General features: G+C 34.9%; 2 protein-coding genes across 3 annotated transcripts in view; both read right to left on the reverse strand.

Annotated features, from left to right (window-relative positions):
• The window catches only part of LOC143239972 (proline-rich protein 5-like), a 40768-nt gene extending 32076 nt beyond the window's left edge, over window positions 1-8692 (reverse strand). Inside the window, exon 1 of one of the 2 annotated variants that reach the window (XM_076481691.1) lies at window positions 8019-8692. In XM_076481691.1, coding sequence (XP_076337806.1) covers window positions 8019-8080 — 62 coding nt within the window. In that variant the 5' untranslated portion in view covers window positions 8081-8692. The remainder of the gene's footprint in view (window positions 1-8018) is intronic. The other variant, XM_076481693.1, reaches the window with a different exon arrangement.
• LOC143239973 (uncharacterized) lies at window positions 834-8133 on the reverse strand. The gene is made up of 2 exons (XM_076481694.1): window positions 7996-8133; window positions 834-2804 (listed from the first exon to the last, which is right to left on the reverse strand). Exon 2 carries the CDS (start codon window positions 2783-2785, stop codon window positions 2339-2341), a length of 447 nt encoding a protein of 148 aa, XP_076337809.1. The 5' UTR covers window positions 2786-2804; window positions 7996-8133; the 3' UTR covers window positions 834-2338.
• Window positions 8693-13543: the final 4851 nt, after the last annotated feature.

The raw sequence follows: 13543 nt of genomic DNA on the forward strand, positions 1-13543 counted from the left end.
GACACTAGGAGCATTGTACACAGTTATACGAAAATTAGACTGGTGTCTAAGCTCAAGACGTACTGAGTAATGGTTTTCTTCTTGCAAGCAATTGGAATGATAAGTTTAGAACAAATAATAATATTGGTGGTGCTGTACTATTAAAATGAATTTAATAATGAGGAAATATAACGATATGGAATTAATAATCATTGTGAACCTTAGCTTGAGCAGCCTTGTAACGACTACTGACTTCATAAGTATTTATCACAGTATTTATCATTAATAGCTAAAAGATGGACAATTATCGTTATCACCTAGCAACATTTCCTTAGATGAAGGATACCTTTATGAAAGATGGAGGTTTGAGCGATTCCGTGAGAAGTGATAATTTTTCCAATACAATTGGCAGGATGGACGAAATGATAAAAATAGTGATAATGGAATTTTAAAATAGTTCTGTAATGGCGTTTCCAAGAGCCAGTAAACCCCATTCCTCTGGTACCTTCTGTAAGTTCGCAAAGTATTTCTCCAGTTTATTACAACGTTCGCCTTACAGAAACCCACAATTACCATCGATTAAAGTTTTGATAATGTTCAACCTAATAATTGTAAAGATATTACGAACAACATACTAATGTGTTCAAATGGCGCCTGTTCTTCAGGTGTTTACCAACATAACCTAAACAAACATCATTTACCTAACGGTTCATGTAGTGCTTTTCATCCATTTCCAAAGTTCCATTCACAAGCGCGCCATACAAGAAATTAACAATGTATAGAGAAAAGCAATAAGTAGGTAAACGTGTTAAACAATACTTTTTTAGATATATTTCTAAAAGACACATACAACGTTTTCTGTAAAACTTTTCATACTCTATTTATTCAAGATACTCTTGTCCAACATGTATTACAAATCTTTCTCAATTTAACAAAGAGTAAAACTAACTAGAAGCTAATGGCTGTAATATTAACTAGAAACTAATGACTTTAGATTAAAACATGCAAGTTTCACAACTGAAATTGAATCATTCTCTAATAATAACTTCAGAGAAAATATTAAGTTTTTGGAATAACAGGTTGGTTTCTTCAGCAGTGTTAAGATTTACTTTGTTCTCCATACTTCTAAACGTATGTAAAACAAAATACTTTTGCAGAACACGTTACAAATAGTACTAATACTTTTTAGTTTGAATTTTGCTCAAAGATATACAAGGGCTATCTGCGCTAGCCGTCCCTAATTTAATGGTGATAGAATGGAGGGAAGGCAGCAAATCATCACTACCTACCGCCAACTCATGAGCTACTCATTTATCAACGAATAGTGAGATTGACTGACACATTGTAACGTCTCCACGGCTGAAAGGGCGAGCATGTTTGATGTGACGGGGATTCGAACCCGCGACCCCCAGATTACGATTCGAATGTCTTAACCATGCCGGACCTACTTTTTAGTACTTTCTCCCAAATATTTTATCAATTTGTCGCATTAAGATTACTATTTTGGTGAGTTCAGTGGTTAAATAGATTAAAAAGTCTTGTCATTTACGTTCGTTCATTTGAATTTACACAGTGAAACTAAAAAAAGGTACTAAAAATTGTGTAGAAACAAATTTAAAAAAAAAGTTGTTTTTTGTTGGTGCAAAACTAGAACTTGTTTGAAATATGAATAGTTCTCAAAATAATTACTAAAACTTAACAAAGAAATATAATACAAAAACACGTCGATTCCAAACAAAACTGCCTTCTTTGGAATTCTCCGTTTATATGCTACTGCGTTTAAAGTGACCTCTCGTTGTGATGAACGTAACTTGAGTTTTTTCATACACTAAAATCACCACCAGTAATTTAATTAAAAGTGATCCACTTAAACTTTATTTGCCTTTAGCTACGGCAATACGATCCGCTTGTTTTGACGATTATGTTCGACTATTTCGCAACACCTGGATGTGTATTTGGTAAAGAGCCATCTTTCTATAAATAAAACTAAATCTCATTCTCAGGAACCATCTGTAGCACAAGTATTTTTCCACCGTAGTTCCTGAGCATACAACACCCCTGACTCTCGGTTGGTCACAGAATGTCCTTCATAATTGTAGTCACACAGAACATTTTCAATTTAATACGGTGAATATTCAAAGTAAGAACAACAGAAAACTGTCACAGTGGTTAGAAGTGAAAATGTATACGAATGTATTGTAAAAACGTTTTCGGTTTCAGTTTTTTTTTATCTGTAAACATAATGAAAATAAGTTGACCACGTAGTCCACTTACCAGATGATAATGACTTTTGTTTCTGAACAGCGTGGTTGATTTTTATTTATTTATTATAAAAGTAAACTACACTGTTTCTATTCATTTATATAGATCCCTGTCTCGGTTTATTATACCACTGAGAAAGGCCTTGTAAAACGTAAGATTCATTCCCTGAAACACTTTTTGGAACTTGGTATTGGTTTGTTCTCTCTGTACTGGATTTCGAGTCCGATGAATCGCCGATTTCTCTCGAAAATGAAAAATTCGAACGAAGCTCTGATTGAGACTTTGTCGTCATCACTGGAGGGGGACCCCTGCAGGAAGTTACTTCCAGATCTTCTTCGTCAACTTCCTTTATTTCGTCAAACGTAACTGGTTGAGTACGAAATCTGTTTCCACGCCGTTCTCGTAAGTTTTTCTTTAACGACCGTTTCAGTGGTCGAGGATATTCTGCCATTGTTAACCTACATAACCTAGCTATGCGATCTGCTTCAGAGAAGTTACTTCTACACTCCACTTGCGATGTAGGTGGACCTCTGCAACTATCCATATCTTTAATTTGTTCTTGTCTATATAAAGGAAGAACAAAAAATAAAAAAGTTTAGGTAGAGCGTAGTTAGAAAACAAAGACATTTGAAAATCCCTAACATTTTTGCTTGTGAAAATAAGAAGTTTTGAAAGAAAATGAAAATATTCTCCGAAACTAATTTATATTCAGAGTAAAGTGAAACAATCCAGAGAAAATTAGTCAATATTTCACACAAAAAAAGTCGTTTGAAGACTTTCAGTGAAACTTATAAAGTCTCTTTTCACAAAATTATATGCGTCGAACTTTATGTCCTACTGTTTAAAATCAATAAGCAATCTGAAATGTGGTCAAAAATGCAAATTTATGAATCAGTTAACAGCTAGCGCATTAGAAGTCACGTTTGAAGAAACAAAACAAAAAAACACGCAAAAGACGCAACGATATACATGTGTATAAGATATAGAGGAGCTCTAACTATACTTATACATATATTTTAAAATATAATTTTTGGAATTGTGCCAAAGTTTCATTCTTTGTCTCCCTTTCTTATTATTCTCAGTGCTTGTGGAAAACATTAAACTATTGTTTCTCTTGTTGGGGGCCTGGCATGTACTAGCGCGTTAAGGCGTGCACTTCGTAATCTGAGGATCGTGGGTTCGCGCCCGAGTCGCGCCAAAACATGCTCGCCCTCCCAGCCGTGGGGGCGTTATAATGTGACGGTCAATCCCACTTTTCGTTGGTAAAAGAGTAGCCCAAGAGTTGGCGGTGGGTGGTGATGACTAGCTGCCTTATCTCTGCTCTTACACTGCTAAATTAGGGACGGCTAGCACAGATAGCCCTCGAGTAGCTTTGTGCGAAATTCCAAAAAAACAAACAAACAATTCTCTTGTTGGTTTGAATTTCGTGGAAAGCTAAACGAGGGATTGCGCTAGCTATCCCTAATTTAGCAGTGTAAAACTAGAGGGAAGGCAACTTGTCATCACCATCCACCGACAACTCTTGGGCTACTCTTTTGCCAACGAATAGTAAACTTGACCATATATTACAACGCCCCCACGGCTCATGTTAGATGTGACAGAAGTTCGAAACTTCTCTTACTAACTGGCTCTTTTACTAAATATGTAGATTAAGAATTTGAGCGGATTAGTTGATTATTATCATCCAGTCATGATGAAATTCGGTGATTTTTAGAAACGTATTACCTCACAATAGGCCCGGCATGGCCAAGTGGATTAAGGCGCTCGACTTGCAATCTGAGGGTCGCGGGTTCGAATCCCCCTCGCACCAAACATGCTCGCCCTTTAAGCCGTGGGGGCGTTATAATGTGACGGTCAATCCCACTATTCATTGGTAAAAGAGTAGCCCAAGAGTTGGCGGTGGGTGGTGATTACTAGCTGCCTTCTCTCTGCTCTTACACTGCTAAATTAGGGACGGCTAGCGCAGATAGCCCTCGTGTAGCTTTGCACGAAATTCTAAAACAAAACCATCGTAATATCGAGACCAAAAGACAAATGTGCAAACATGCACGATCATACACACAGTCGTAGTGACATCATATATATTATACAAAGTCCCTGTTTTCTGTAGATTAAATATCTCATCATAACACTTGCGCCTTAAAGTGAACATATTTTCGTTTACCGTCTTTTATTAGCTAACCATCTGACGTAGAAATATTGACTTATGTAGGCGAACTTGGGCACAAAAAGCGTTGAATCGCAACTGAAGGTCACGATATTTAAGTGGAAGTACTGAAATAGGCTTGTCCTCTACAGACTTCTCTAGATAATTGCTCTATGTGGTTTTAGGCAGTGTGGTCCAATGGTTAGTATGTTGGAACTTGGGTTGTGGATCCTCCGTGAAATCCAATTATTTGATTAGAAATGAGTAGCCCGAGAGTTGGCGGTGAGTGCTGTTTACAATCTACTTTCCCCCTTATCTGATTCATCGGTGGGACAGCAGTAAGCCTATAGATGTACAACACTAAAATCCGAGGTTTGATTACCATCAGATAGTCCAATGTGGCTTTGCATTAAATCAGACATTCAACCAAACAATCAACCTTCTGTATGTTCCAAGTTATAAACAACTAATACGGGAGTGGATACACTTGTAGCTTTGTGCGAATATCCGAAAACAAACCACGTGTTTTCTTTCGTTTTTTCTTGTTGTTTTTCACAAGAATTGAATATTTATATACAAGACGTTTAGTTGTTTCATGACCTACATTCGCAGTACAAAAATTGTCATTATCATTCAAAAAGTATCATTAACTCAAAATCTTGCACTCAATCCTAGAAATCACTTGAAACACTATTATTATATTATTACACTATTAATACCATTAACTTAAAATCTTGCACTCAATCCCAGAAACTCACTTGATACACCATCATTATAACACTATTAGTACCATTAACTTAAAATCTTGCACTTTATCCTGGAAACTCACTTGATATTTGATATTTTTTAGTTTTAAGGACACCGTATGCAACATATGAACTAAAACTTGTCTGTTTGTTTGAAGTTAAGTGCAACGCTACAAAATGGGCTATTGTGCTCCGCCAACCACGGGTATTAAAACCCAGTTGCTAACGTTTTAGGTTAGCAAACATAACGCTGTACCACTGGGGGGCGGACTAAAACTAAACTATGAGGTCAGAGATCACATGTATAGTTGTCCTTCGTTTTCAAATAACAACTTGTCAGTAGTATTTACGGATTATATGGGTATTCTGACATGATTGATGGGACAAATAACAACTTGTCACCAGCATTTAAAGTCTACATGTGTACATTTGGGTTCTCAACTGACTGATGGACTAGTGAAAAATTGCCACCAGCATTTGAAGTCTACATGTATACATTTGGGTTCTCAACTGACTGATGGACTAGTAACAACTTGCCACAAGCATTTAAAGTCTACATGTGTACATATGGAATCTCAAAGGACTGATGGAACAAATAACAATTTGTCATCAGCGTTTAAAGTCTACATGTGGAATATCAACTGATTGATGGGACAAATAACTTCTCACCAGCATTTAAAGTCTACATGGGTATTTTCAATCGACTGGTGCTACAAATAATAATTGTCACCAGCATTTAAAGATTTTATGGGTGTTCTCAACAGCTGACTGTTACTTTTATAACACATCAACAGCTGTAAATGTAGAACATACTGAGAAGCATAATGCAGACTCGAACTTTAGATTTTCCAAGCTGTAGCTTAGCATTAGTCCAGCCCTTACAGTAAGTCGAGAATTTGAGGAATATTATTTGTTACTTCTAATTGGGATTATTTGATAGTTCAATTATAATCACAGCAACAATATATATATATATATATAAACGTAGCAATGTATGGATTTTTAGTGAGTTGTAAATCGTTTCCCGCTGGTACAGCACTAAGTCTACGAATTTACAACTCCAAAATCAGGGGTTCGATTTCTCCTTGGTAGACTCAGTCGATAGCCCTATGTGGCTTTGTTATAAGATAAAAACACAAACAAAACATAAAACTTGTAGATCTGGAACATTCACCACATACGCATATAACATCTGCATAACAAACGCAGTAGTACTTTTCTTTGTAAATAACTTAAAATTCGTTTAACTAATATCACAAATGAAGTTTGACAGAAAACAACTTTGCAACTATTTATATGAGTTATATCTGTGATAAACTTTTGAATAAACACACTTAGAAATGCAATACTGTTGCTAAGTCTGTACTTAGAAATTATCTGTTGCTCAACAACTCAGACGCATTTACAAAACAACAACAAACAAACAAAAAAAACCGAATCATTCAAAAATCGCCTTATTGAACAGCTGAGACAGTTTTTCTTAAAAGAATTTCACTAAGAAATTCCTTGTTGCCCAACAACTGAGAGAGTTTTATATAACACATTACACATTTAACTATCGCTCTGTTGACTTGAGGTGATATACTTAAGTGTTTTTTTTTTACAATAACTTGATAATATTGCACATGTTATATTTAACATTTAAGAAGAATACAAGAAACTCGAAAGAGATGTAACAGTATTTGTAAGCATGACTAATGAGTTTTCAAAGTTTTATGTACAATAGTATTTAGAGAAAACTTGCGTATGATACACGATTCAACTGATTTAGTGTCATCACTGAATTGGCGGCTTAATATTAACTTTGTCTATCTGTGTTTAAAGACTCAAGTCCATATACACATGTGGCCAAGTTAACTAGATAGATAGACAGGTTCGCTTTGATCTTACATAATAACGCGATACTTGTTCCAATCTAAACACTTGTATGCTGTCGAATAACATCCAAACAAAGGTTTCTTTATCTGTAACTTAATATGTCATCCGTAATAAAGTTTAGCCGCGAGCTGTATTGAATCGCACGTGCATGTTATGTAATACAATAATGTTATTCAAGAAACTGTAACAAAAAAAAAACAACACAAAAACAAACAATTTTCTAAAGATTACGTAATGGGAAAGAAGCTAAAACGGCAACTTTCTATCTTTAATTATTTTGGTATTATAATAATTGCCATGAAATGCTCTAATTATTGATTTATTGTTGAAACTTTCAATAATAGGTGGGCAATAAATCATCTGATTCCACTGGTTCACTCCGAACTGTAATTTTTAACGTACGTCTTTTATCTTGATGTTCTTTGAGTAATAACTCTACAGAATTGCACACAGAATAAAAAACTTTTATTTTTCTTTCATTCATTTATGTTATAATACACTCACCAAGATTAAAATTACAGTTTGCCACAAGAAAGATGGACAGTTACAATAACTCTAGAGCATTGTATACCATTTTGCAACTTACCACATGAAGGATGGACAGTCACAAGAACTCTAAATATCCTACTTAAACATGACATCTCACCAAGATTAAAAATTACAGTTCACCACAAGAAAGATGGACAGTTACAATAACTCTGAATATTCTTACTTAAACATGATATTTCACCAAGGTTAAAAATTACATCTTGCCATAAAAAGGATAGACAGTCATTAGAATGTTTAATATCCAGCTAAAACAGGATATCTCACAAAGGTTACAAATTACGACACACCACACGAAGTATGGAGAGCCCAAAAACACTTCTAATATCCAACTTAATCATTATATCTCACCAGGGTTAAAAAATCACATACTGTCATACAATGACTGGGCAGTCACAAGAACTGGAAAAAAAAATTAGGTTAAATGTAACAACTCACCAAGATTACAAATTACGACTCACCATACGAAGAATGGACGGTCGTTGGAGTTTTTAACACGAGAGTTGTCCACTGTTTTGACCATTGCTATCAACACTTCGAGTAAAAAGTCAGCATTTGTCTGTTGTACTGAATGTCTTTCATCTTCTTACGCCATCAGTCTTTAAAACCCGCAAAATTCTTATCAAAAGATTACTTTTGCTGTATCCACCAGTAAGTAGAGCCTCTAGAACGTCTTTGTGTGCGTACTGTATTCACACTCCAGATAAACAAGCTTTAACTGCTACTGTCCCGGATGTTCGAAAAGTTCTACTTGAGGGAACAGTGCCAATAAAAGCACGTGCTAAATTTACGTTACGCGTTTGGATCACTTAAGGCAACGACCGTTCAGTGCAGAACTGCTATGTGGAAGCAAATTTCGTTTTCTATAAGTAATCATGTGAGAATGGATACCTTTTGTTTAAATTTGTTGAATCCCAGTTGCTTGAAAACCGTTCATTGGAATATACACTTTAAAATCGAGTGAAGACATTTAGAGGATCCATGTTGCTTTGCAGAGAAAAATATATCTGTGAAAACGGCTCGTTTGGGTTGAGGAAATTTTCTACGTAGAGGAGCGAACAACGTTTCGACCTTCTTCGGTCATCGTCAGGTTCATAAAGAAAGGAAGAGGTAACTGACCGGAAGCTGGCCACATGTTTGAAAGGGGTTGTGTAACTGAGTGTCGGAATGTAGAGGGCGTGCTTAGATGTTTGAATATATAATTTTATATTATTTTATTATTATTATTATTTATTATATTATTTTTGATATAGGTATTAAGGTGTTCCTTTGTATTGGTTTATTTTTGGTTTGAGTTGTTGTATAAGTAAGGCTTCTTTAATTTTGTGTTTGTTTATGTCTGTGGTGTTTTTTAGTGTAGTTTTTACATAGTATAGACCTCAGTTTTGTGCCTGGTTTTTGAATAAATTTGGTATTAACTGGAATGTCATATTTTGTTACTAGTTTTTGCCAAATGTTGGTTATTTTTCTGCTGACATATTCCCGACATCAGCAAACACAAAACCAACATTATTTATAAAATACAATGTGATAACAGCCACCACTTCTAAATTGGAGAAAGAAGTAGAAAAATGGAAACCAGATTCAAAGAACATAAAACGTCACCTTCACACGTTTTCGAACACTGCATGTCAAATACACACAACATAACCATAGAAAACACTCAAATACTAAATAAAGAAACAAACATAAACAAACGCAAAATTAAAGAAGCCTTACTTATACAACAACTTAAGCCCAAAATAAACCAATACAAAGGAACACCTTTATACCTATATTAAAAATAATATAATAAATAATAATAATAATAAAATAATATAAAATTATATATTCAAACATCTAAGCACGCCTTCTACAATCCGACCCTCAGTTACACAACTCTTTTCAAACATGTGGTCAGCTTCCGGTTAGTTACCTCTTCCTTTCTTTGTGAACGTAACGATGACCGAAATAAGTTCGAAACGTTGTTCGCTCCTCTACGTAAGATATTTTCTCAACCCAAACGAGCCGTTTTTACATATATATTCTTGTGTGCAAGTGGGGCCTGGCATGGCCAAGCGCGTAAGGCGTGTGACTCGTAATCCGAAGGTCGCGGGTTCGCGCCCGCGTCGCGTTAAACATGCTCGCCCTCCCAGCCGTGGGGGCGTATAATGTGACGGTCAATCCCACTTTTCGTTGGTAAAAGAGTAGCCCAAGAGTTGGCGGTGGGTGGTGATGACTAGCTGCCTTCCCTCTAGTCTTACACTGCTAAATTAGGGACGGCTAGCACAGATAGCCCTCGAGTAGCTTTGTGCGAAATTTCAAAACAAACAAACAAACTTTGCAAGTGGTTTTTTCAACATCACTAATTATCATGTTGCTTTGCATTCTTATCAAACAAGTTTCAAGTAAAATCTAAATTACTAGAGTTTATATAGTCTGAAAATAAATAATTTTAAGAACTGCATACGAACGCAATCGTGTAAATTGGTGCTGGTAGATTCCTAAATTAATTAATACAATTCAATGTGATCGCAAGAAAAATACGAAATTTAATGTCTCTATTCTTACAAAATCAAATGTATTTTAACTTTAGACCTTTTCTTGTTAGATACAGAAATTCTGTTCTCTTTAGTAAAACACGTCATCAAAAAATCACGTGTGATATACAATTATACTAAAAAATTTTTGACACTAGAAAGTCCTTGGAAAATTATAAGTATTATTGAAGTTGCTTTCGGTCACAAATAACCATATCAAAACTGCGTAAATAATTCTCTTAAAAGTTTCGCAAATATCTTTAAACCTCTAATAATTCAGAGATCCTAAACGTATTTCTGCCTGAGCTCATTATAAGAAACCAAAAGTAAAATAACATCAATTCAGGCCGAATGGTTAGCGTGCTAAACAATGGATTCATGGTTTGTACTTTGAGATCGTGGATGCATTTATAGGAGTGACAGTTAAGTCCAACTATTCAATTGTATTACACCAGGAGTTGCCAGTGGATGCTGCTAATTAGCTACCTATTAAAAACTAGGGCTGGCTGGCGAAGAAAGTCCTTGTGTAACTTTGCATGAATGTCTGAAACAAAGAGACGTGTTTCGTTTGTTTCGAATTTCGCGCAAAGCTATACGAAAGCAATCTGCGCTAGCTGTCCCTAATTTAGCAATGTAAGACTAAAGGGAAAGCAGCTAGTCATCACCACCCACCGCCAACTTTTGGGATACTCTTTTACCAACGAATAGTGGGATTGACCGTAACATTTTTTTATAACACCCTCACGGCCGAAAGTGCGAACATGTTTGGTGTGACGGCGATTCGAACCCGCAACCCTCAGATTACGAGTCGAGTGCTTTAACCATTTGGCCATGCCGGACCGTATTTATACATAATAGCTGTGATAGATTTGGCGATTACACGTGTGTTTGTTTCGCGAAATTCAAAACAAACCAAATCAATGTATTAATACGTCCCCTAGTGGGACGGCGGTAACTTTAAGGACTTACAAATCTTAAATCTGGGATTTGATTCGAAGCGGTAGACACAGGAGACAGTCAAATGCAGCTTTGATCTAAAAACAAATAAATAGATATTTTCAAATATAACTGGTCACTCACGCGGGTCTTTTAAACTGAAGGATTTTCTTGAACGCTCAGAAAATTTACGTACTATAATATTATATTGCCATATAGGAAGAGTCGAAATAATCAAAACATTTTCCCATCATATAGTATGGATTGCTTGCTGATACATTGCCTGAAATATAACAAAATAATTATTTGGTATTTGATGGTCGAACTTTAACATCTGACAATACTTTGTGAAAATGTTTATATGCACGAGAAGTATAATAGAATAATAGTTGAAGGTCAACAGTCGACAATGACTTTAAAGAAATACTAAACTTAGATACCTTGAAAGATCAGAAGTGTATTTATAGAAATCTACAAAAGTGTACTCTTTAATAGTATTTACAGAGCTTAAAGATTTGTTTAACGAACGCTGTAAGCAATATATATATTTATTATACCCACATTGAACCGACGTTTGTCTGAAGAACGTTATAAGTAATGTTATATTTTATCATACCCACAGTGAACCCAGGTTTGTTTAAATAACGTTATAAGTAATGTTGTATTTTATGATACCCGCAGTGAACCCAGGTTTGTTTAAATAACGTTATAAGTAATGCTTTATTTTATCACACCCACAGTGAACCTAGATTTGTTTTAAAAACATATTAAGTAATCTATATATTTTATCACGGCTAGGATTTTAAAATATCAATGCCTAGTGTTTCAGTTTACATATTACAATGACACATTTACGAGTCATTTCACTCCACATACAAATCAAAATGATACGTTATGTGTGCTTATATTAACAGATTTTTGATTTGTTTTTTTTATATATACTTTTGAGTTATTATTTTAAATTATCGAGGATTTCTATGAAACCAGTACCTGGAATAATATGAAATTTGCGTGAGCAGAAAATATATTTTTTGTTGTGGTATATGGTGGGCCCGGCTTCTAATCGAATGGTTATGGGTTCAAATCCCTGTCACACCAAACATGCTCGTTGTTATGACTACCTGCGTTAATTCTATATTTACACTTCTAAAGTAGGAACGACTAGCGCAGATAGCCCTCATGTAACTTTACGCGAAATTCTAAACAAATACACTCAAGTGCCTCCTTTGAAAAAAAATCTTCTATGGAAGTATCTTGCGCATGAATATAATAAACTGCTTTTAATAAAATTTATTAACTAATCTACTGATAAAATGTTGCATTTTTATTACCAAACCACGACTAGCAGGTTATGGGAAAATTGAAGTTGTTATCACAGTAATATACGTCAGTACGAGACCACTATAATAAATAGTTATTCTGGTTAGTGAAGTACTTTATACCAGGTAAAAATGAATAGATAGTTGTTGTGAGTTCTGCTGAGTTATAAAATGATACACGTGTTTGATACATATGCACGAATAAACTGCTTTATTGTCTCATGCTAATAAATGGCCTTTTGTTTGAGATTAATCAAACCGTCCCTATGAATTTTAGTATTTACCGATAATCGGTTTTATATACCGTTTTCTAGTTCAAAGCTACACAATGGACTAGTTGTCAACAACGGAAGAATCATATTCAAGTTTAAAGTCCATTGACCAACCTGGGAATTATGTAACATCGAATAGAAAGTTAAACAATCATTTGATTTACAACGTTTCGTGACAGTTTCTTCTTTATTTGTAATATGTTCCTGGATAAGTTTTTCACTTAGAGCTTTCGATAAACACTCGAAGTCTAATTTAGTTCATTTGTTATGTTCCGATTGTATATATATATATATATATATATACACACACTCACTAAACATGCTCGCCCTTTCAGCCGTGGGGGCGTTATTATGTGACGGCCAATCCCACTATTGGCTGATAAAAGAATAGCCCAAGAGTTGGCGGTGGGTGGTGCTGACTAGCTGCCTTCTCTCTAATTTTACCCTGCAAAATTGTGGACGGCTAGCGCAAGAGAGCTCTCGTGTAGCTTTGCGTGAAATTCAAAACAAACCAAATTCAACAACAAACAAAGAAAACTCCAAAGATAACGATTAGAAAAATACCATTTTGTACAAGGGCGCAATAAATTATTTTTATGTGAGTTAACACACATAACGTAAAAACACAGTTATAGTTATGCTTCAGTACTCATATTCAGTTACACGTTATTGTAAAAATTAAGTATTGTTACGCCCTAAATCATCTAATATTTTCATTTCCAGAAAAAATTGGTGCACGAATATTGCCTGTGTACTTGTTATTTGTACATTTTGTCGTCTTGAAATGTGTAGTTGTTTATTTCCTTTAGCTATTTTTAAAGTCCTCTAGATTTCTTACAGGTACGTTGTGAATAGAATAATATATATATATTTAAATCACATACATTTTGTTCTTTTCACAAAGTTTCTAATCTACATTTTTAAACATTAGTCAATTTCG

This window comes from Tachypleus tridentatus, chromosome 13, assembly GCF_004210375.1.
Source record: "Tachypleus tridentatus isolate NWPU-2018 chromosome 13, ASM421037v1, whole genome shotgun sequence".
Classification (NCBI taxonomy): Eukaryota; Metazoa; Arthropoda; class Merostomata; order Xiphosura; family Limulidae; genus Tachypleus; species Tachypleus tridentatus.

What these genes read in the sequence shown, in the direction of transcription:
- LOC143239973 (XM_076481694.1), bottom strand. Translation starts at nt 2,785, where the DNA reads ATGGATAGTTGCAGAGGTCCACCTACATCGCAAGTGGAGTGTAGAAGT.